The sequence below is a fragment of the Enhydra lutris genome, unplaced genomic scaffold (assembly GCF_002288905.1).
Source record: "Enhydra lutris kenyoni isolate GAN:26980312 unplaced genomic scaffold, ASM228890v2 scaffoldscaffold96, whole genome shotgun sequence".
Lineage (NCBI taxonomy): Eukaryota > Metazoa > Chordata > Mammalia > Carnivora > Mustelidae > Enhydra > Enhydra lutris.
The window spans coordinates 3,297,386-3,319,845 of NW_019154180.1; the positions used below are offsets into that span (position 1 = coordinate 3,297,386).

The window sequence follows — 22,460 nt, forward strand, 5'->3', positions numbered from 1 at the left end:
CTCCCACCCCCAGCCATTGCTCCTGCTGCTCCAACTTGCAGGGCACGTGCTCACCTCCCCCCGCCCCCCCCGGGCCCGGCACCAGACACTGGGCTCCAGATCAGATCTGAACTGGTGCCATGGGGAAGACAGAGCCATGGTTCCTGGTATCAAGAGCCACAGGACAGGTCCCATCATGAGGCACTGCGAGCCCAGTGGAGTGAGCACCAGGGAGAGGCTTGCCCTGGGAGGCTGCCCAAGAGAGGTGGCTGAGAGCCAGCACAGCATGGGCCCACACGCCCGAAGGGTAGAGATGGCATGACTGGATGAGAGGGTACCGAGGCTATCTGCCTGCGCCCCGTGCAGCAGCTCTGCTCCCCCGGCTGCCTCACCCGTGCTACTGATACCAACAGCTGCACCGGCTGCCTGTTCAATATAACTTTTGCTCCTTTTCTTTCTGAAGCCTGACTCGCATGCACAAGGGAGCCAGCACTGAGAGTCCCTCCCGCAGCACCCGTTGGTTGCAGGAACCACCTGTGGGTGATACACTCTGGGGGACCTGAGCTCTTGTCGGAGAGTCCGGCTCAGCCCTTCTCTTCCCGCCTGTCCAAGGAGGCCAGTGGCTGGTGATCTCCCGGTCCTTTGTCCCAGTCCCCCGTCCTCTGGGTGGGGAAAGGAGGGCAGGTGATCTGGTCTCCAGACAGGGAACCGACAGCAACTGCCCAGGAAGCCACTTGGCCTCTACTCCAAACCAAGGCTGCTGTGGGACGTTTCGTGGGGAACCGCGTCCTGGCCTCAGTCCCCAGGGCTGCAGGCCTCAGCGGAGCCTTGAACTTACAAGTGAACCCTGCTCACTGCCCTTAGAGCAAGAGGCTCCCAGGGACTCCGTGAGCCACGGGGAGGGGCGGGGAGGGGGGGTAGGTGGTGGCATCACAGCTCCAGCCTCCTCCCTGGGAGTCCTGGACACAGTAAATGAGCAGGTGATTATTTCAAAAAAAGTCTTTTAATTGTTCAAAATAGCACAAAACGACATCGCACTATGGTAATATTGAGTCACAGGGGTTACTCTACAATAGATGAACGGCATACTGTTCTCAGAAACGAGAGAAATCAAAGGGCGCTCAGGAGGAGGGACAGGGAAAACAACAGGGCCAGGTGAGTGGGCTCCAAGGTGACCGACTAAACGTGACATTTTCCACAGCGAAGTATACTATAATACAACAAACCAGAGGCCCCAGAAGGTGTGGGCCAGTGGCAGGGGTCTGCAGAGGCTGGGCCCCTCACCGCAGCTCATCTCCAGGCCAGAGATGGGGGGATCTGAAAAGACAGGCTGCTTGCTGTAAATCCTTCTGCACGACCTGCTGCTAAACCTTGCTCAGTGCCTAAAGCTCGGGTGTGGGGCAGAAAGCAGTCTCCCAAGCCACACTAAGAGCCCTCGCGCCACCCCCACCCCCCGCCCCAAGTCTGGCCCTGGGCCTGCAGATTCACAGAACAGGTGACTGGTGCGGTCATCCTGCATCTTCTCTATGGCCTCTCCCGGGTGCCCCCCACAGTCGCTTTCCCAGCCCAAGCTGCCCTCCTCCCCTCACCCCACTCCTTCTGACATGCCCCTGCCTGGAGGAGGCCGCAGGGGATGGTGGCAGATACTCTCAGCCAGTTTGCCAAGGAGGGAGCCTGCGGGGCAGGGGGTGGGGTGGGGAGTCGGGGGTGGGCTGGGGGGCAGGGGATGTTGAGAGCACTGTGAACCCAGGACCCGCTCCTCTGCAGAAACCTGACTTTAGACTCCAACAGAGACTCTCCAGCTCGATCACCCCCGGGAGTGAGGTTTGACAGCTCAGCCCTCCTCTACCCCAGGGGCCTGGGGACAAGTAAAGGGGGCGGACAGCAGGGGCCGGCAAGAGGAAATCAGGCCTGGCAGCCAACACCAGGCCCACAGGGGAGATTCTACGCCTCTCCTGTGCCAGCTGCCCCCAGCTTTTCTTCCAGAAAGATCCCTGCCAAGGCTTTAGCCAAGGAAAAAAAAGTAAAAGTTAAAAAAAAAAAGGAAAAGAAAAAAAAGGTACACATACTGTACACAGCTAACAACAACAACAAAAAAAGGGACAAAACCCCACACGCTAAGGCTAAAATTACAATAAAAATGTCAACTTCATCAATTCCAACTTAAAAAAAATACAACAAATGCAGCAGTTGGTGGTGTGGCCCCTAGCCCCGACCCAGGGGCCAAAGCCAGGCTCCGTGGGGGCTACTGTATGCCCCACTGGGAGCCAGGAGATTTGCACAGAACACTGCTCGGGCCACCACGGGCTCATTCTTCCCCCTTTCTCTTTCTTCTTACTTCCTAGCTCTCTAATCGCGAAAGAAGAGAGACGGGACAAGGGGTCAGAGTACGAAGGCCGTTGAGACGGGTTGGACGAAGCTGAAGCCCAGGGCCGTGTGGAGGCAGGATATGCAAAAGGAACCACGTGGGCATCTAGCACTCGGGTGCCCCGCTGGCCCACTCGGAGCAGAGGCGGGGGGAGGGGAGCTTGGGGGCGGGGGCGGGGGGGGGGGGGGGGGGGGGGGGGGCGTTCTTCTGCTTCCATGCTACAGCCCCTCCCGCCCTTGGCCGCCCCCTCGGAACCAAGGTGACCAGCTGCCAGAGGCACGTGCGTCCTGGTCTCCAAGGCGCATCTGCTTCGTCCAAAGCCTCTGTCTAGCTCCCTCGAGGGCCTCAGAACGCGGGGCCTGCTCAGCTCCGGGAGGATGGCACCGGCGGGAAGAAGGGGGAGGAGGGCACACGTCTCACTTGCTCACTGCTCTTCCAGATCCGCGTTCTGCTTCCTCCCACAGCAGCGGTGCAATGTGCTTTCTTGCGATTATTTTAAAAACAGAGAGGGAGAGAGAATGAGTGGCGGCTAGTGGCTCCTGAGGGTGAAGTGTGAGCGCCGGGTGGGGAGGACAGGGGGGCCCTGGCAGGTGGCGTTCCCGAGAAGCAGAAGGGGGGGGGTCCGGCGAAGGGTCCAGGTGCAGGGGAGCTGCCTCTCACTGACCATCTGCCTTAGATTTCTTTGGAGCGGATTTCCTTGGAAGGAGCCAAGAAAAAGGAAAGAGAGCGTCAGCATGGGTCCCAACGACTCTGGGAAACCGCGCAGTGGGCCTCCCTGCGGACCTCTGGCTGGTGCCTCACATGTGCTCCCACCCCGTGTGCAGCCCCTCGAGGCTTTGGAAGGGACGAGCCACACTGTTTCTATTGCTGCTTCCTCCCAGTAGCTGTCTACCCTCAGTCTTAGAAAGTTCCAGAAAGGGGCTTCCTGCTTACATTTCCGGAGAGGACATGGGCCGCTTGCTGGCTGGCTTGGCGCCAGAGCTGTCTTTACTGGTTTCTGAAAGGAAAAATGGAGTGGTAAGCAGCTCAGCGAGGTGGGCTGTCTGGCCGACTTCAGCCGCACAGTGGCCCACAGGCCAAGAGGCCAAGAGCGGAGGGGACAGGGACACCCTGCCCACAGCCTACAGAAGCGTGCCGAGCGAAGGCCACTCCTATGTGCGCCACCTCCTCCCACAGTCGCCCAGCCTCATGGTTCCCTGGAGTAAAGCCCGACAAGGCATGCTGGGTCGTCCATTCTCCACCCTGTGCCCTGGACTTGGGCCTTGCCCTGTACCTCCTACTTGAAGTTCTCATGGTCCCCCGTCTCACCTCAAACACCCTTGGCCGGCTTCCCCCGAACCCGCAGATGAGGCAAGGTGCCCCCCCCCACCCCGAGACCCGTCCATAGCACCCACCCTAGGTCATCTCCCCCAACCGTGAAGCTCTAAAGTCCAGCCTGGAGCCAGGTCGCCCCACCTCACGTGATGCTGGCCCAGGAGCCTCCCGCACGACACCCACCTTGCAACCACCTCACTTGGGTGGCTGGGCCATAGCCCTTCTCATTGCGGGCGGCGATGCGGAAGATGATGGCGGGCTTGGTGGTGTAGTCGATGTGGGCGTTGGAGAGGCTGGATGACTGCACCAGGCAGGACGGGCTGGGCCCGCAGTACACCCGCATGAAGGCCAGCTGGGCCGGCGTGGAACTCTTGGGCTCACCACCGGCCTGCGAGCTCTGGATGGCCAGGTACACCGAGTACTCGATGATCTTGCCGGAGGTCACAGACGGCGGCTCCCACGTCAGGTGCGCACCATCTGGACTCTAGAACCAAGGGGCCAGGGGTCAAGCCGTGCCGCCTGTGGCCTCTGTGACTCTCTCACTCGGCCTCTCCAGGGACAGATAAGTGGGAACACTTTGTGGCTCCCAAAACCGACTGGTTGTACCTCAGCCCTCTTCCTGACGCAACTGAGCTCTGGGGACATGGCCTCGCCAGTCCCGGCCCGGGGGGCAGCCTGACCGAACGACAAAGTAACACGAACAGGGGCTCAGAGCACCGCCTCCCTTCACCTGCTCTGCCATCGACTGTGGGACTTGGCCCTGAGCCTCTTGGTGCCTCAGTTTCCTCATCAGATCCCAGACCTCCTCAGGACGTTGAAGGATTGGATAAAGAAAACACGTTGAACGTGGCAGGTAAGAGACCCTCAGTGAACACTAGCTGCCACGTTAGAGAGAAGGAGAACGAAGACGGGGAGGGAAGGAACTGACCCTTGTCAACCCAGCAACCGGCAACAGGACAGAAGCCGCAGCCCAGACCCAGCCGGCCCAGAAGGGAGCGCCCGGCGGACGGGCTTGGGCTCGGCCTGCTGTATTCCAGCTGGGCACAGGGTTACCCCACGGCAAGACTCACTTTGCTGATTTTAATGGCACAGGGGGCCCCCGGGAAACCAGGCAGACACGTCTTAAAGGCTGAGATCTCGCTGAAGGGTCCCCGGCCGCAGGCATTGATCCCGGCCACGCGGAACTTATAGGCTGTGCCCGGCTGCAGCTCCTGCTTCTTCAGCTGGTTATAGTCGGGGACGGTGCCCGAGTCATCCTGGGGACAGAGGCCGGGAGGACAGGAAGAGGGAGAGAGAAAAAGGTGACCTAAGCCCCATCGCCGAGAGAGCAGCTCTGGGGTTGGGCTCCAGGGCCGGCAGCACTCTCCCGCCCTGGGGATGGGCCAGGAGGGCAGCAGTAGGGACAGGGGACTGACAATAGGCTTTGTGGCGGCTCTAAGGGCCCTGGGAGAAAGAGGCATGTGGAGAGGACGCCACATATGGCTGTCCTTGGGCTGGCCCCAAGGCGGACGGTGCCCTGGGGAGCTTCAGAAGGCGCCGTGAGCCCCAACACCTGCCTCATGGCCAGCCCACACCCCGCCCCCGCCCAAGGGCACCGGCTCCCGGGAACACTTACGTCAGAAGGGATGGCGTCATCTGGTGGCAGGAAATAGTGTGTCACCATTACATTGGTACCCTTAATGACCCCCACATCAAACCACTGGTTCTCCTTCTTCACAGGCGCCTTGCTGGGTGGGGGTGGCAAGTCCGGCTTCTGAAAGACAGGAAGGAGAGCTGAAACCCTCGGCCTTCGGGCCCCGGATGCCACACCCCTTGAAACCCCGCCGCACCAGACTCACCACACCCAGGGACTCGATGCCATTGGCCACTTCAGTCAGGGTGGCCGCGGCCTGCAGCTTGGCGGGGCTGGCCACCACCACCGGCTGTGGAGCCACAAACGTGTTGGACGGAGCCAGGCCTGTGAGGGAGAGAGACATCCGTGGGGGCGGCCCGGAGAGCCCACTCGTGTGCGGGGAGCTCCTCCCCTCGGGCCAGACCGCCCTGGCCGCGTCTGCGGGAAGGGCCCAGACACTCGGCCCCCACCGGCGCGGTGCCCTCACACTCACTCTCGGTGGCCGTGGGGGGCAGCAGGGCCACGGTGCTGGGCACGGCCGCGGCCAGCTCGTTGAGGCAGTTGCCCTCAATGGCTGGGTCGTTGAGGCTGTCGGCGGGGGCCAAGGCCTCGGTGGGGAGGTGCTGCTGCTGCTGCGCCTGCGCCTCCTGTAGTTGCTGCTGCTGCACGAGTGCCGCCAGCTCCTGCTGCGTCAGCACGATGGGGATGGTGGCGGCCTGGCCCTCTTGGCCCTCGGCCGACAGGTGGCCCAGCTCCGCCTGCGTCACAGCCGCTGCCGCCTCGGACGTGTCCATGGGCTCCCCGGTGCCTGCTCCAGGGGGTGGGGGTGGGGGGTGGGAGCGGGGACGCCACTCAAGAGGAGTGCTGGCCCAGGCGGCCCAGCCCCGCGCCCTGGCTTGCCCTGTCCCGGCCAACTTGGGCCACCCTGGCAGGGAGCCAGGCCCCCTCTTCTCAGGCAGCCCACCCCCTCCCAACGTGGTGGCCACCCGGTCAGGGCAGTCAGCGGGAGACTGCAGAGGCCCACCCTGGCCTTGCTCCTCCTGAGGGGCCCACCTTCCCCTCAGGGCTCCTGGCTGGCCTGGACGGTCAGCGCTCAGCCGCCCCCCCACCAGCACCTACCCATGACGGCCTGCTGCGCGGCCTGGAGCACTGCCTGGATAGCCAGGGCCTGGGCCTCCTCCGTGGCTGCGGCCTGGGCAGCCGCTTCAGCGGCAGCAGTGACTGCCAGCTCCTCGGGGGTGAGCCCCGTCACCATGAGGGTGGTGGTGCCCGCCTGGGCCTCGGCCATCAGCTCTTGGGGGAGGGACAACTGGTCTACGTCAGACTGTGTGGGTGGGGGCGGCTGGACCACCACCGTGGCCACCACGGCTGAGCTGGCAGGCTCCTGGCCCGGAGATGGGTCCCCTGTACTGCTCAGATCCACGGCGGCCTGGAGCTCAGGGGTCTGGGAGGCTGACAGGACCTCGGCGGACTCCCCCAGCAGGGGTGTAGAGGCGGGCTGCAGGAGTTGCCGTGGCGGCAGCTGCTGGCGAGGCCCTGGCGAGGCCTGGAGTTCCTCTGGGGGCTGCAGGATGTCAACAGCAGAGAAGGGCATGTCAGAAGTTTCTGTGTTGGCTATGGTCACTGTTATCGTGGCCGGGATGGGGACTTCGGTGGTCAGAGCCCCTGGGGTAGCCTCAGTCACTGATGAGATCTTCTAGAAAGGGAGAGAAGCCCCCGTCAGAGGGGAGAAGAGAGTGGCCAGAGCCGGGCAGCCTTCATCTTTCCCTGGAGACCTGGATTTTCACTGTCCGCGGCCAGCCTCACCCCACCTGATTAGGAGTGCAGCAGGTGACCAAGCCATGGTGGGGGGCGCACAAGACAGGAAACCCTTGGGACCCTCTGGCTGATTTTCACCCATCCTCAGAGAGGCATCTCGGTCTAGCCAAAGAGACACTCTGGCTCCTGCCATGTCACTCTCACTGGTTATAGCCAAATGACAAGCCACGGGAAACAGCTACAGAAATCAAAGCATCTCCAAGACGCTGGGGCCTGGAAGATCCCTGCCTCCTGCCCAACGATGCCCCAGGCAGCACTTTTACGGTCAGGAAGAAGGACTCGGGAAAAGGGATGAGGAGCGGTTCAGTGCCTGGGGCAAGGGTGACACCTGGTGTCCGAGCCTGGAACCGCACAGACCGGAAGTGCAGTGGGCAGCAGGGAGGGGGCACGGGGTACCTCCGGGGGTTCTTACCGGCACCGAGGGGCCTGGGACGGGCGTGGACTGTGTTACAGTGGTCACAGCCCGTGTCAGGGTGGAGGACACGGTCGTTGTAACGGCACTGGAGCTGGTGATGTTCACACTGTCACCCTGGGTGCTCTCCACCTCTCCCTGGTCACTGGCGGCTGGTGGGGGATCTGGGAGGGAGGGGAGCAAGCAAAGAGAAGTGTGACAAGTACTAGGCTAGCAGGAGCCCCAAGGCCTCTAGCCAGCTTTGCCCCCAGGGAACACAGTTTCTTGCAGTACCCCAACCCCTGCTGGGACACCGAGCCCCAAGAACTCTAACTATTAGCTTCTGGCCGAGCGGCTCTTCTAGTCACTACTCCCCTCAGCCTCTGAGCCCAGGGCTCTGGGAGACAATGCACGCCAGGCCGGTGTCTTTACTCACCTTGGTTCGAGCTCATGTTGGAGGTGACGGTGGTGGCCGTGTGCGTGGTGCCTGTCTCATGCGTCTCACAAGGCGGGTTGGAGCAAACCCTCTGCGTCGGGAACGGAGCCAGCAACGAAGCAGCAGCCTGGGCGGCGACGGTGGCCGGTGCTGCCACCTCCAAGCCGGACTCTAGGGTCCTATGGGAGGGAACGGTATCGGGGAGCAGGGCGCCCATGCCGACTGACATGGTGGTGCCAGTGGAAGTGGTCTGGTGCGTCTCGCAGGGGCGGCCGGCAGGGGGCTGCTGCCCTCCCTCGGGCTGGCCCGCACCCCCACCGGAGGTGGCCGTGGTGGGTGTGTGCGTGGTGCCCGTCTCATGGGTCTCGCAAGGCGGGTTGGAGCAGACCCGCTGGGCGCTGCCTGCGTTCGAGGTAGTGGCGGTGTTGGTGGTGCCCGTCTCGTGGGTCTCGCAGGGTGGGTTGGAGCAGACTTGGGTCACGGTGGCTGAAGGGCACAGCAGTGCCTCCAGGGCTGGCACAGTCACGGTGGCGCCTGGTGAGCTCTCGTATGCGGGCATGGGGGTCCCCCGGGCCTCGCCAGGCTCCCCGGCCCCCATGGCAGAGCGGACCGTGGTGGGCGTGTTGGTTGTGTGGGTGTGGTGGGCCTCCAGCTGGCGGCCAATGGAGACCAGCGGACTCAGGCCAGCCATGGGACTGTCCTTGCCTCCGAGAATGCTGGCTCGGACCTGGCCGCTCACAGGGGCCAGCTGCACGAAAGCTGAGCACGGGGTCACGCCGGTGGCCATCACAGTCATGGTGGCGCTGGTCACGCTGGTCTGGCGGGTTTGGCACAATGGCTTGACAGACATCTGGGCTCCCTCTGATGCCCCAGCAGCCACACCAACCCGGAGCACAGCGGGCGCGGTGCTGGCCACGCAAACACGCCGCACATCCCGCTGCTGGCCGGCGCCGATGCTGGACACGGCGGTGGTGGCGGTGCTGGTGGTGCCTGTCTCGTGCGTCTCGCAGGGCGGGTTGGAGCAGCTGTGTGGCCCGGCCATGTTGGACGTAGCGGTGGTGGCTGTGTTAGTGGTGCCTGTCTCGTGCGTCTCACACGGCGGGTTGGAGCAGACGCGGACCACGCTGCCATTCTGCGGCCCAACCGTCGAGGTCACAAGGGAAGCAGCTGCCTCCTGTCTGTCACAGACGAATTGCACATGGGCGGGCTGTGGCTGCCCCCCAAGGTTAGCTACGACAGTGGTGGTGGCCGTGTTAGTGGTGCCCGTCTCGTGCGTCTCGCAGGGCGGATTCGAGCACACCAGGGTCACGGTGCCTGGCTGTACCTCTCCCTGACCCGAGTCGGCGATAGTGACAGTGGCCGTGGGCTGTTCTGTAGTAGGTGAGGCTAGAATGGACACAGGCAGGTCGTGCACAGGCTGAGCCTCGACACCACTGGGTGCCGTGATGAGAGTCACCTGGGTTGGCTGGGAGACAGGCTGGGGGAGAGAAAAGATGGGAAGGGTTACTTCTGCAACTTCCTATCTGTCCCTCTGCCATCCTACAGCGTCACCCGTAATGGCGGGGACCACCGGCTCAGGTTCTAAAGCAACAGCCCTGAGAAATATTCAGGACCTGTTTTCCCTCTGAGCTCCAGACACTGAGTGGCTCAGGGACCAGACTAGAGGCACGGCTTTGCCTCCAAGACCATGGAGACTGGGAAGGGGCTGTGGGGTTGTGTCAGCGGCTAGGGCCAGCCCTTGGTCATGGAGGGAGCCCCGCTGACCCTGTACCTAGACGCTTTGCCACTTGCATGAATTCAGCTTAAAATATATGAAAAAAATAAATACCGTGTACGCAAAAACAAACTGTTGAATCGTCTACATCGTAAGAGAAAACGTCTGCCCCACGTTCAAAATCTAGAACTGCTTGAGACCTAACCCACTGACACGACAGTTGTAGTGACCAAGAGTCACAGCGGTACAGCAGGGACGCGCCCCTGCCCCTCCCCCAGGCCACGCAGGTGAGGAAAAGAGGGCCTGGACCCCAAGAAGCGGAGCAGAAGCCTTAAGCTGTGGCTCATCCGTGCACACACGCACGCGAAGGCCGGGACATGTGCCCGCCCGCCCCCTGCACTCTCCCAGCCATCCTACCTGCATGGTGATGGTGGGGGTGCTGAGCCCGCCGGCCGCCGTCAGCGTGGTCTGAGCTGCCGACACGGTGATGGCAGTGGGGTTGATCACTTGGCTTGAGAGGGTGGCGATGGTGCCCAACGTGGTGATGGGCGTGGCCAGGGAGGCGCTTGTACTGTGGCCTCCGGCTCCGGCAAGGCTAGTGGAAACGGTGCCCGTCACTGTGCCGAGGGTTGTGACGCCTGGAGGGGGAAGGGGCAGGGGTGGGGTGAGGCCCGCACCTGGGGCCTTCCCCCTGCCAGCAGCTTTTCCCTCCCGTGGGGACAGGACACGGGGACAAGAGCACACCCCAGGGGAGAAGAAGGCTGGGAGCGGGCTCCTCTCCCAACGGAGGGGCAGGCCCGGCATCTAGGCTACGCACCTGTGGTGCCCTTCACAACCAATGTGGTGACAGCTGGCTTGACGGCAGAGACCGTGACAGGAGTGACCAGGCGGACCCCCCCCATGGGCACGGTGCGGAGGATGGTGCCCGGCTGTCCAGGGGCCCCTTTCAGCACCACCTGCAATGCCAGAAGAGAGCGCCCCCATGTCACTCCAAGGTTGTTCAGACCTGTGCTGCCCCCTCCCGGGCCCCTCAGGAGAATGAGTGTGGCCTGCAGGGATCCTGGGCTGGATGCTAGGGCCAAGGGGAGGGTCGGGCACACCTCACCTGAGTCACTCCTTGCTGCCCGTGCCCAGTGGCGATCTTAGGGACAGCGGTGATGATTTTGGCCGGTGCTCCAGTTCCTGAAGTCATCACTTTGGTGGTGATGATGGTGATGGGGGACTTGATGCCAGGACTGCTGGTCACACCTGGGCAGGAGAGGGGTGGTTTGGCCTCAGGGGCCCCTCGCCCATTTCCCTCATGCTCTCTTGCAAGCAGTGCCTCCCACCCACCACCCCTTGATCCAAACCTGGTACCGACTGTAACCACACCCCTGCCACCTCCCTACAAACGTGAGGCAAGGGAAAGAAGAGAGCGCGCCACAGCCCGGCCCCCCGCCCGCACAGCCTTGGCCTCCTGACGTGGCTCCTCATCTGGGGCCCGGGAGAGGCCCCCACCTGTGGCGCCAGCCTGCGTGATGATGGCCGACATGGGGATGGTCTTGATGATGGTGGTTGTGCCAGGCTTGGTGGTGCTCGGGGACACACTGCTGATGCCCAGGATGGTGGGCTTAGTCCCTGCCCCGCTGGCCTGCGTGGTAGTGATGATGGTGGTGGGCTTGCCGTCTGCTGAGGTCACCAGCTTCAGGATGGTCCCGGCTGGCAGCGGCCCTTTGGTCTGCAAGAGCAAGACAAGTACATGTCACCATTGCCAGGATGGGCAGCTCTCTACTGGTGGCCCGAGGGGCTCCGGGAGGGTTCTGAAGACAGGGAGAGGCGGGATCAAGCCGTGGGACGGTGTGAGCCGCAGAGTGTGAAGAGATCTTCCCTAGACAGGGACAGGGGTTCTTCCTGCGGCCCAGAGCCACCCCGTTGTCAGTCAGGGGCCCAGAGCCGCCCCGTGTCTGGGTCTGGGGCCCAGAGCCGCCCCGTGTCAGAGTCTGTGGCCCCAGAGCGTACCTGGATGATCTGAGTCACTGGGCCCGTAGATGCCTGGCCCGTGACTGCCGAGGTCTGAACCGGTTTGGTCTGAACCACTGACATCACTTTGCCCAGGTTGGAAATCTGAAAAGGAAAGGATGGAGCAAGGAGTGATCTGGAAACCCAGCAAGAGCACAGCCTGGGTCGGGCCTCTCCTGTTACAGGCAGCCTACTGACGCCCGTCACTCACCAGAGCGCTGCCTCCAGGGACGGAGATGGGGCTCTTCACCAGGGTGATGGTCTTGGTAACTCCACCCACCACGGTGGTCACCACCTGGGCTTGCTGGGCCACTGTCACAGTCCCTGACTTGTGGACCGTGATGATGGGGCGGGTGGATGTGTTGGCAGCGGAAGAGACCGACGTTCCCACCTGCGCGGCTGCGGTCTTCAGCATCCGGGTGGCGGGGTTGCTCACCTTGAAGGGGCGGAGACGGGCCATGAGCGGGACAGAGAGGCCGCGCCCCCGCCCAGAGTGGCCCTGCAGGCCCGTGGCTCCCTCCCCATCTGCTTGTCTACCTGCCCACACCCACCCACCTGCAGAACGGCTCACAGTGCTTTCCCTTTCCTTTTTTTTTTTTTTTTTAAAAGATTTTATTTATTTATTTGTCAGAGAGAGAGGGAGAGAGAGCAAGCACAGGCAGACAGAATGGCAGGCAGAGGCAGAGGGAGAAGCAGGCTCCCTGATGAGCAAGGAGCCCGATGTGGGACTCGATCCCAGGACGCTGGGATCACGACCCGAGCCAAAGGCAGCCACTTAACCAACTGAGCCACCCAGGCGTCCCGCTTTCCCTTTCCTTTAGTGAAGCAAGGGAGGACACCGAGAGCGCACGCCTAGCCTACGGCTGTCACGGCCCCGTGGAATGGCTTGTTCCACAGCCCACGGCAAGCAGCCAGGAGGGGCCAACAGCCCCACAGCTCGCTCCAAAGCCTGGGAGGGGCAATCACTGTCTTACCCCAGTGCCCAGAGGCCCTACCACAAGGCTGGCGGCTCAGAGCCGGGCCCGAGACACACTCACCATGACTGGCGAGGAGGCCACCTTTACAGTGGCCGGGAGGGTGGTGGTGCCAGGTGTCACGGCCACAGTCTTGACGATGGTGGTGCCTGCCGGGACGCTCAGCACTGTGGGCGCTGAGGAAGGAGGGATCTTCTGTGTGGCGGCGGCGGCGGCTGCCAGCGCAGCCATGCCGCTCATCTGGGGGCTACTGCCGATCACCTGCAGGGGCATGGGGTGCATGAGCCCGGGCTAGGGGAGGGCAGCAGAAACCTCGGCAGAATCCAGCTCAGCCCAGCCTAGGGAGCCTCCGCCCGGGGCCCAGCGTTCCTCCTGCCAGCACCCCTCGGCTCCAGCCTGGCCTCCCACCACCGGCCAGGCGTGGCGACCCAGCAGTACGCGTCTGCCAGAAGCTCGAGATCTTTTCTGAAGACCATGAAGCCAGACACGGCTCCCTCCTCCGGGCCCGGGGTCAGACCCTGGCTGGCTAGATTCTCCCCTTGGGCTTCTGAACAAGGAAGTTCACATTTAAGATGCCCTTGCGGGAGCCAAATACACATGGCAGTGAGGTCTTTTTGAGGCATCAGCTTATAAATTTTGATTAACTCCGTAATAACAGGTGGCCTCCTCAGTGCTCCGCAGCCAAGAAAAGCCCTGGCTGGGGGCAGCCTTAAGCCCTGTAAGCGCCATCGATCTCCAGGATGTCCCGCCCTCTCCAACAGCTCCTTACCGTCCCCTGGGCACTCTGCGTTGGCACAACCATTCGCACGCCTGCGGGAAGGGAGGTCACGGTGACGGGGGCTTTCCCAGCCTGGCTGGCAGGTCGCATGGTGACCAATGGGGTTCCTGTTGTTGCCTGAGGACCGGTGACTTTGAGAACAGCAGGCACACCTGGTGAGGGAAGCAGGGGGCCTCTGCTGCGTCCCGTGTGCAAATGCGAAGTGCTTCCGCGACCCGTTTGTGCATCAGGTCTGGTCCTCCCAGACCTGTTCAGGAACGGTGTCCACAGGTATGGCCGAGCCGGTGCGCGTGACCATCAGGCATGTGGTCCTCGGCAGCCCTCAGTACGGCTGACCATGTCCCTGTGGGCTAGACCCTGCCCTCAGGCCCACTGCCAGGCCCCCAGCTCACCTGGAGTCCTGGCTGCGGCGGGCACGGAGATGGAGCTGCCAGGCACCGTCGGCAAGACCTGGATGGTGGTGGTGGTTGGGGGCGCGCTGGCAGCCTGGGGCAGGAGCGTGATGCCTACTTGGGTCAGCGGCTGCACGGCAGGTGCGGCTGCTGCGGGGGCAGGGCTCTTGGGAGGGTTGGCAGGCACAGACGGGACTGGATTGGGTGTGGGGGAGGTGGCGGTAGCAGCCGTGGCAGGAATGTCATATTTCTGGAGCTGCAGAAGGTAACTGTCGGCTGTCGCCACTGCCCCCCAGCTCACCTCCAGGGAGTTCGTGTTGGCTCGTACCAGCTGTACCCGGGCCGGGGGTGGTGGCTTTTCTGGGAGAGAGCAGAGCCGGTGAGAAGGGGCCGGAGCATAAGCTCCTCCCGCAACCCCCACCCCAGGCTCAGCTGCAGGCGGTGGCCTATGGCCCGACCCAGAGGCCTTACCTGTCTCCAGGTACCAGAGGTCCTTACAGCAGACCTGGTTGTTCCAGGCCTTTCGGTAGCCATCGCGCCCACTCCATATGTACAGCCGGGTGTTGATGGCCACGGCACAATGGCCAGCTCGGGCCCGAGGGATATTGTCCTCCAGCGTGTCCATCAGGATGGTCTCCCAGGCCATGGTATCTGGGGAGGGTGGGAGGGGAGGTCAGCAAAGGGACAAAGGAACCCATAACCCCCAGCGGCCCTTTGGCCTTTCGCTGTCAGGGATGGGGAATTAAAAACCAGGAAGTTATCAAAGATTACTAAATTAAAAACAAACAAATGGAAAATAACTCAGTATGGCAAAAGGCCCGTGGAAGATGAAATTAGAAACCACAAACTACAAACTGGCGGGACTGTCTGAAACGCACAGCCAAAGGTTTCAATTCTTGCACATCAAACACAAGAGCCTACAGAAAGAGACGGGCAAAGAGGAACGCGAGCTACGGAGAAGGCGACAGGAGGATCTAAGGAGAAATACATACCCTCACGGAAAACAAGAGAAACGCAAACTGAAACCACAAGGCGCCTGGCAGTTTGGCTCCCGCGCCTACTGCACCCAGGGCTGGGGGGGCGGCGGGGGCGGCTGTCACCTCTCGGGCTCGCCAGAGAGAGGGCACAGGCACCACCGGGGGCACCTACGTGGCTGCGGCCTCTGCGGGACGGCTTGGCAACGGCCTTCGGCAGCGACTCTACCTCTAGGTGTTTACCCTTCAAATGCACTTGCACGTGGGCGAGAACAGTGCAAGGATACTCACGGAGCCGCGTCTGTGCAAGTTTCAACACCTGGATAGCAACTCAAAAGAATGAGGCCGCTCGGCGTGCGGGGATGGGAGCGGACGGTCTCCAAGACCGAGTGCACCGAAAGGGCCGGGCTTGGCGCCGCACTGCGGGGAGCAGGCTGCCATCGTGTGTGTTTAGAAAGGAGCCCGCCGACGATGCTCGTATAGGCAGAGGAGTCCCTGTGGGGCGGGTGACAAGCCACCAACGTGGCTGCCTCCACAGAAGGGGAGGCGGGAGGGAGGCTCTGCCCCGTCACACTTTTGTACTTTCGGAGGCCGAGCCGTGTGCAGGAGAAGAGCCTACGCAAAACCTGAAAGCGGGGACACCCCTCTGAGCGCTCTGGCCAGTGGCTACTTCTCGTGGATTCTAGAGGCCGGGCCTTAGAAGCAGCTTCGCTCCCTGCACAGCCCACACAGCTCTCGGGGCTGAGGAGGGCCGGCCTCCCGCAGCCCTCCGCAGGCCACGCCGAGCCCGGGGAGGCCATACCCAGGTTGAGGCAAGCCAGTGTGTTGGTACACTTCCACTCCTTCTCGTGTGTGGCCACTTTGACGTCATCCATGACGAGAGGCACCCAGCCACCAAACACGTACATTCTGGGACGAGGGAGGGAAGAGTAGGAGAGGGTTGTGGAGGAGGTGCCAAGCTAGAGGCCACCTCTTCCATCCAGAAAAGTTCTAAACACGCTTGGTCCTCCAGCTCTCCCCAGGAGAGTCCCCCAGGACGCATGGACGCTCTTGATGCGGGCCTCTCCATGGTGGCTCAGCCCTCACAAGAACTGCGTCACCTCTGCCACACAGTGCTGCTACTCAGCTCATCTAAAGCTCACCGCCGTCCCCATCGCTCTCATAGGCACTTTGGGACCTTGGCGTTGACAGACGCCCTGCTGCTCACGGAGAGGACCTAGAACGGTCTGCGCCCCTCTACCCCGAGTCTGTCTTGGTCTCCCGGGGTTGTCATGTAAAGACGGGACTGCGGCAGGCCAGCCCAGCCAAAAGAGGCCTCCCGGGGCCTCAGGAAGCGCAGGAACAGAACGGAGGCCTGTGGGGGTGGGGCGGGCCAGGCGGGAAGACGGCGGCCACTCACTTGTTTCCGATGGTCGTGGCTGAGTGAAGGCTCCGAGGGAGAGGGGCCACCCCGCTGAGACTGGGCTTGTTCCACGTCAGAGTGTCTGCGCAGAGTGATGGACAAGGGACGGTTACTACATGAGGTCGGACGTGGGCCCTCGGCCCCGCAGGACCTTCCCCGGATGCAGGGAAGGCTCTGGAAGGCGGGTGCGCACCAAGCCCAAGAACTCCGTGCCAGGCCTCCCCACGGCCCCCAAGAGGCCTTCTGGTCACCGGGCTCTGGCATTTCCCACACTCAGTTCGCTATCCTGTCAAGTGCTGCTCTCAGGGCTCTGGTACGAGCCAAAGGTGCACCCCCAAAGGCACTGCATTTGCCACCCTGCTCACCCCAAAACACGTGTCCGTCCCCGCCCCCGGTGCTGCCAGGAACTTCACTCCGGGGAAACGGTTTCCTTTGAGAGCCAGCACTGACCTCCAGGACGCCGTGCCCCCGCAGAGATGTGTCCTCAGCTGTCCAGTACCCTTGGCCTTCCTTCAGGCCAAAATCTGACCTCCTTTCAACCACTCCCGACCCCAAGCGAGCCCCACCCTGGCTATGGGCCTCTCTCAAAACGCCGTGTGACCGCGAGAGACCACAGCGCGTCATTCCCGTTACAGGCTGATCCCTGACGAACTGACAGGGATGGACGCTGCCTCATCCAGCCTGTTCCAGCCTAGAAAAGGCCATCACCCCCTCGCCCCTGCTCCCAGGCTGCCCCTCCGAGGACGGAGGGCTGAGCGGCGCGCTCACCCCATCTCTGCACGCCGCGCCCCCAAGTCCAGTGTGCTCTGAGCCTGCCCCCCGGCAGCTTACCGATGTCCAGGGTCCAGAGGTCCCCCAGTCTGCAGCCGCTCATCCCTCCGTAGATCACGAGCTTGGACTTCTTATTGTCCTTCTCAGTGTAGACCACAGCAGTGTGTGACTCCCGGGGGGGAGGCAGGACACCATACGTGATGGGGATGTCCCAGGCCACCACGCCGGAGCCTGGCCGTAGTTCCAGGATGTACAAGTCATTCAGGTACCTGGAGAAGGAAAGGCAGTCATGGCAAGCCCCCCGACTCCATGCGCCAGCGGCCTCACCAACTTCTAGGGGCGAACAGCAGACTCCCTGGGAGACAAAGGGGGCTAGGTCCAAATGAACTCCAAGTTCTTCTCCCCTCAGCTCTGAGAAGTGACTACCAGAAACTCCCAAGGATGAGTGTCCCAAGGATGAGTGGGAGTCCGAGAGGAGCCATGGGATGGCGTGCGCTAGGCTGCCTTGCACACGAAGCTGGCCATCGTACTAGGGCCTCCTGGGGTCAAAGCAGGAGCCCATCTGGGACCACCTTCAGCCTTCAGAAAGGCACTCGGTCACCGGCTTTGGAAAATACCATCGCTAAGTCTGCAGGCAGCAAAGGCCAGGAAGGCGAGCGCCAGCTCTAACGTGGTGGGAGCAGGCACCAGCCGAGGGCGAGGTGGGCCTCTATGGCCTGGCCCGGCCCTCCTGCTCTCCCACCTCCACCGGGTTCGAGACCTCGGAGGCAGAAAGGCCCTACCGGGCATGGAGTGTGACCCTCTCGTTTCACTGAAGAAAGGGAAGAGGCACGGCCACCCTCAGGACTCCAGATGGAAGACGACAAAGCCTCACCTCGGAATGTTGTTCTTGGGGTCCTCACTGTCGTTGGCCAGGCCCCCAAACAGGTAGCACTTATTGCCCACAAGGGAGAAGCTGTGCCCGAGCCGAGGACATGGGGGCGGGCCGTTTTTGGGCGTTTTTGCTTTGAGTCTCTTCCATTCCCATCGGCTTGCCTGCAAAATCAAGACTTGGGGGTCGAACCCAGGACGGGCTGGTCCCCGTCAAGACCCCGGGCCATTTATTGTGGAGGGGGGCGGCGGCGGGGGAGCGGGGAGGGAGGCCCAGGGCCGCCGCTGCCGCAGGCAGGCGAGCACGCTGCGGGCTGCTACCTGCAGCTCGTAGAGGTCGTTGCTGTACTTCCCGTACTCCACCATCCCGCCGAACACCAGCAGGCGCGTCCCATCGCACACGAAGCCATAGGCTGCGCACCCGGGGGGAATGTCCCCTCTCACGGCTGGGATGAACCACTGGTTAGTCGCTGGGCACGAAAAGGAAGCAGGAGTCAGAACACTTCAGAAAGCCTTCGGAACCAGAACCCCCACTCCTCTTACTCCCCAAACCCAGCAGCCTGGGAAACGTGCTCTGAGAAAGCGGGGGCCCCTCCAAACGGCCTGCAATTGCCCGGCTTCTCATCAAGGTCGTCTTCATAAGCAGGAAGTCACTAACCAAGATAATTCATTAGCTTCTGGGAATGTAGCCACTGACTTCCTTTCCCTACCGCTCAGGGGGTCCGATATTGGAATGAAATGTCCGACACCCAAAGCACCCCGTCAGGGGCCCTGTACGCCTCTTCCTGGGGGCGCAGGGCTACACCCCTAAGTGGCTGGAAGCGTGACCGCGGCCCGCCAATGCCCGCCCTCCCTGCAGGCGCTGGCAGCCGGAGGTGTGCGGGTGAGGGAGGCCCATCAAGGCAGCTCGGCCCACCAGCTGAGAAGGGGGGGCAAGAATCAATCTCTGCTGGGGTCTCCTGGGGGACGGACCATGCCACCCACCTCTCCCCTCATGTCACACCCGTACCAATCTCGAATATTCCTGAAAGCCAGAAGTGGTGGCTACAAAAGCTTCCCCCAGATCCACACCTCTAAGTGGGAGTGAGGACGCCACCACCTCAGAAGAGGGTGAAAGAGAAGCCCACCCCACCCCCACGCCACTCCTCCCCTCACTTCGGGCTCGCACTCTGGGTTCAGCTCCCCACGTGCCTGCCATGCCAGGGCCTCCCAGAAAAAGCAGAAGGCACAAATCCTCCTCAGAATTTTGAGGGATCCTTTCCATTACACGTTACATAAAGGACCGTCCCTAAACGACACGCTACACTCCAAACACCTAAAACCGGGCGTCAGACACCATCTCTTCTGCCCGTCAACTGCTTTCGGTCCACCCTGAGCGGCCACGCCCAAGCGTGATGGGGGCGGTCCTGGAGTCCGAGCGGGCGTTAGGATCGTCCCAGGCTTCTCAGCCTTTCTGGGAGGGCACGTACTTGGGTCACTGACACATCTCCCCTACACACTAGGGGACAAGTCCCATGTCCACATCGGCCAAAGGGCCTGCCCCCATCTAAAAGCACACGGTGCCTCCAGAATCACAGCCTTTCCTGGGGCAGAAGGGCCCCGTCGCTCCCGCCTCCACACCTGCTGCAGGTTGATTTGGAACAGGCTGTGATCCTGCCCCACCCCACCCACCCCTCCTCCATGGTTCAGCAGAGTCACCTGGACTCCAGGAGGCCCAGCAGCAAAGCCTCCCCCGCCTTCCCGGTAGAGGGGCCGGCCCGGGCCCCAGCTCACCGCCTCACTGTCATGCCCACTGTGAAAAACAGACCAAAAACGGCAGCAGCCTTCAACAACCGTGCGCACACTGCAAGACACAGAGTTCCCTCCCAACTACGCAGGGAAAAGCCGGAGGAAGACCTGGAAGCTGCCCGGGCCAAGTCCCCTCCATGGATGAAGGAACAGAGCCCAAGAGGAGAAGTGACTTACCTGAGGTCACAGAGCAAAAAAGAGGCACAGGCAAGGACCCTGTCGCTGACTTCAAAGCCATCGCTAGATACTCCGCCAAGGGCCCCACATGCCCAGAGCCATGGGCCGCCCTCTCTCACCTGAGCACTTGGCGCTGCCGCATGTGGCTACAGGGCCATCACAGGGCCACTAGTAGGGGCTGTGACAAAGCCACACGAGCCTTCCCATCACGCTCTAATCAGTGGCCCAGCTGGCCAGGCTAGAAGGAACCGGTGCTGTCTCAAGAGCTCACGACCGCCAGCTCCTTTAAGAGGAGCTGATCTCGTTCTAGAACACTCGGGGCAGGGGCCCTCCACACCGCTGTCAAGAGCCGCAGCCCCGTCCCGCCCACGCGACGGCACAGCGCTGCCTCACGCACTCGCATTATCTCCAGCTCATTGAGTGGGGCACCTTGACACCCAGCCTCCGGGTCCCACATTCTCCGTCCGCCACGGCCTGTCAGTGCGCTCGGCAGGGAGGAGAGGAGGCCACCTGCACACGGGACCCTCCGTGGGACAACCAGAAACATGACTCCATCTTCTCCCTCCCCAGCAAGCCCGAAAGCGCAGCTTAGGGGTCTCATCAGCGGCCGCAGCCCTGTCCCCACACGCTGCCTCCATCTGTGGTGGCTCCCATCAGCCCTTAAACGCGTCACCCCAGGAGACTGGGCCACACAGCTGGGCACACGCAGTCCACCGGTGGCGTCGGCTCCGCTCTGTCATGCCAGGGCGCTTCCTGCGTGGCAGACGCGGTGCCAAGCCTGCGGGGGGGGGGCACAGACATGCCCGCCCTCGCTCGCGAACCCCCAGTTGAGTGGGAAAGTTGCTGGGCCCTCGGCTCCCGGCAGCGACAGCAGTGGTGTGTGTCTGCAGCGGCCGGGGCCTCGGGAGCGCGGAGCAAGGCAGCGCGGCAGAGGGGGCTTCTCAGAAAAGGCGAACGCAGAGCCAGGCCTCAAAGGGCGAACAGGATTTCCTGACAAACGAAACTAACGGGGCCGATCAGGAAGTGAGCACAAGAGGCGAGTTAGAAGAGAGGAGGTCTCCGGACGGAGAGGAACGGATTTCGGAGGGGCCAAACCTAGCGGCCAGGGAACTAGAGGAGCAGAGGTCGGGAAGGTGTTTCAAGGTGGTGGCCTGGGCCCGTTAACCGAAGGAAGACACAGCCCAACTGTGTCCACGAATATCTGTACCCCAAGTGCTCCTCATGACCCTGCAACCAGCTGGCAGGGTGACCCTAGACCTGTCACTTCCCCTCTCAGACCCTGTTTCCTCATGTGCAAAAAAACAAGGAAGTTCCACTACATGTTTTCCAAGGCTCCTTGCAGCTGTTTAACAGTTGCCAGATGTTAAAGAACCACTGAGGCAGACCAGCCACACCCTCCCCTCATGGGGACACACCCCACCGTCAGGACTGGCTCTTCTCCATAATCTGCTTTGCTACCCTGAGATAACATTCCCACAGCGTAGGACAGTAGCAGCTACCACAAGATCTCCCAAAGGCCAGTCAAGTGTCCCACAGCCGCTATGATAGTTGTCGCCAAAAAGGAAGGACACACACCCTTCGAGCATCACCTCCAGATCCCTGAGCTAACCAAGACAGCAAAGTGCTCGCACACGTCCCAGACGCGCCCCCTGGGGCCATTTATCTTGGCAAGAGGGAATGCTTCCAGCCCAGTCAGCTCTCATTCCAGAAGGTCTCTCAGCCCAGAGAAGGGAAAGTGCAAGAGGCATAAGGAAGGTCTGCTCTGCCCTGATTTAAAACAAAACAGCGGGGAGCAGACAGGCAGCTGTCAAGGCAACGGCTCGCAGGCGCCTGCGTCTGTGCCCCCAGTGGTGGAAGAGGGGCCACGCGAAGCCCCATATCGGCCGAGGAGAAGGCAAGAGCCCTGCAGCTACAACCATGAGCAGACGCCACACGCAGCACAGACTCCAGCTCTGGTCGGACCCCGAGCAGACGCGCGGGGAGGAGTGTGGAACTGCTGTGCTAGCGGCTCTCCTGCGGGAGTGGATGGCGCTTTTTCCAAACCGCTACCCTGGAGGAACCCGGGGCTGCGGCCCTTCGGACGGCTGGCTACCCTCTACTACGGGATACAACCTTGCAGATGGGAAAGGAACAGAAGCCAAAGTGGCCAGTTCGTTTGCATAAACCAGCAAATATGCAGAAAGCCCTGGCAGCAGCGGACTTCGGAGCTGATGGTAATTAGGCCCCTGCCCTACTTTCTAAAATTGTAGCTCCCTCTTAAGGATCGGCTCCAAGCCTTATGAGAATAAAGTCAGTCCAAGCAGTTTAGAAGGTTCTGCTCCGGCCAGCGGCCTCTCTAAAAACAGCCCCGTCCCTCAGCCCTACCTTACTGAGGTAACGGCTGCCACCGCAGCTGTCGCAGCTGGCACAGGGTACTGCCAAGCAGCCCGGCCTCACTGGAGGCAACAGGTGCTGAGCCCCGCAACGCAAAGGGGCACTAGCAACCCACCAGCCTTTGCAAGTCAACTTGGTAGGGGCAGCACCGTGCATGGAGCACAGAAAGCCGCTCTCTCTGCCTCAGGGGAGGGAGATGGCAGCACCCAAGCCTCACCACGCTAACCTCCTTCTCCCTTGGGCGCCAGCTCCCCACCCCAGAGCAACCTCAAAGCTGGGAGGCCGTGCCCAGATTCAAGGACCTGAACCCGGGAAAAGAACGGGCCTGGAG

At 62.1% G+C, this 22,460-nt stretch overlaps 1 protein-coding gene across 4 annotated transcripts in view; it reads right to left on the minus strand.

Moving 5' to 3' along the window:
• Nucleotides 1-2,549: 2,549 nt before the first annotated feature.
• LOC111139194 (host cell factor C1) overlaps nucleotides 2,550-22,460 on the minus strand; it is a 22,386-nt gene continuing 2,475 nt past the window's right edge. The window contains exons 2-26 of one of the 4 annotated variants that reach the window (XM_022491391.1): nucleotides 18,113-18,261; nucleotides 17,796-17,956; nucleotides 16,982-17,190; nucleotides 16,148-16,232; nucleotides 15,551-15,657; nucleotides 14,246-14,425; nucleotides 13,775-14,134; nucleotides 13,374-13,534; nucleotides 12,668-12,865; nucleotides 11,842-12,066; nucleotides 11,631-11,735; nucleotides 11,130-11,349; nucleotides 10,738-10,880; nucleotides 10,450-10,588; nucleotides 10,050-10,270; nucleotides 7,919-9,395; nucleotides 7,504-7,667; nucleotides 6,393-6,837; nucleotides 5,767-6,081; nucleotides 5,500-5,618; nucleotides 5,277-5,414; nucleotides 4,732-4,917; nucleotides 3,845-4,145; nucleotides 3,281-3,344; nucleotides 2,550-3,043 (exon numbers count right to left, since the gene is read on the minus strand). In XM_022491391.1, coding sequence (XP_022347099.1) covers nucleotides 3,004-3,043; nucleotides 3,281-3,344; nucleotides 3,845-4,145; nucleotides 4,732-4,917; nucleotides 5,277-5,414; nucleotides 5,500-5,618; nucleotides 5,767-6,081; nucleotides 6,393-6,837; nucleotides 7,504-7,667; nucleotides 7,919-9,395; nucleotides 10,050-10,270; nucleotides 10,450-10,588; nucleotides 10,738-10,880; nucleotides 11,130-11,349; nucleotides 11,631-11,735; nucleotides 11,842-12,066; nucleotides 12,668-12,865; nucleotides 13,374-13,534; nucleotides 13,775-14,134; nucleotides 14,246-14,425; nucleotides 15,551-15,657; nucleotides 16,148-16,232; nucleotides 16,982-17,190; nucleotides 17,796-17,956; nucleotides 18,113-18,261 — 5,912 coding nt within the window. In that variant the 3' untranslated portion in view covers nucleotides 2,550-3,003. Of the gene's footprint in view, nucleotides 3,044-3,280; nucleotides 3,345-3,844; nucleotides 4,146-4,731; nucleotides 4,918-5,276; nucleotides 5,415-5,499; nucleotides 5,619-5,766; nucleotides 6,085-6,392; nucleotides 6,970-7,503; nucleotides 7,668-7,918; nucleotides 9,396-10,049; nucleotides 10,271-10,449; nucleotides 10,589-10,737; nucleotides 10,881-11,129; nucleotides 11,350-11,630; nucleotides 11,736-11,841; nucleotides 12,067-12,667; nucleotides 12,866-13,373; nucleotides 13,535-13,774; nucleotides 14,135-14,245; nucleotides 14,426-15,550; nucleotides 15,658-16,147; nucleotides 16,233-16,981; nucleotides 17,191-17,795; nucleotides 17,957-18,112; nucleotides 18,262-22,460 lie in introns of all 4 variants that reach the window. The other 3 variants (XM_022491389.1, XM_022491388.1, XM_022491387.1) reach the window with 3 other exon arrangements.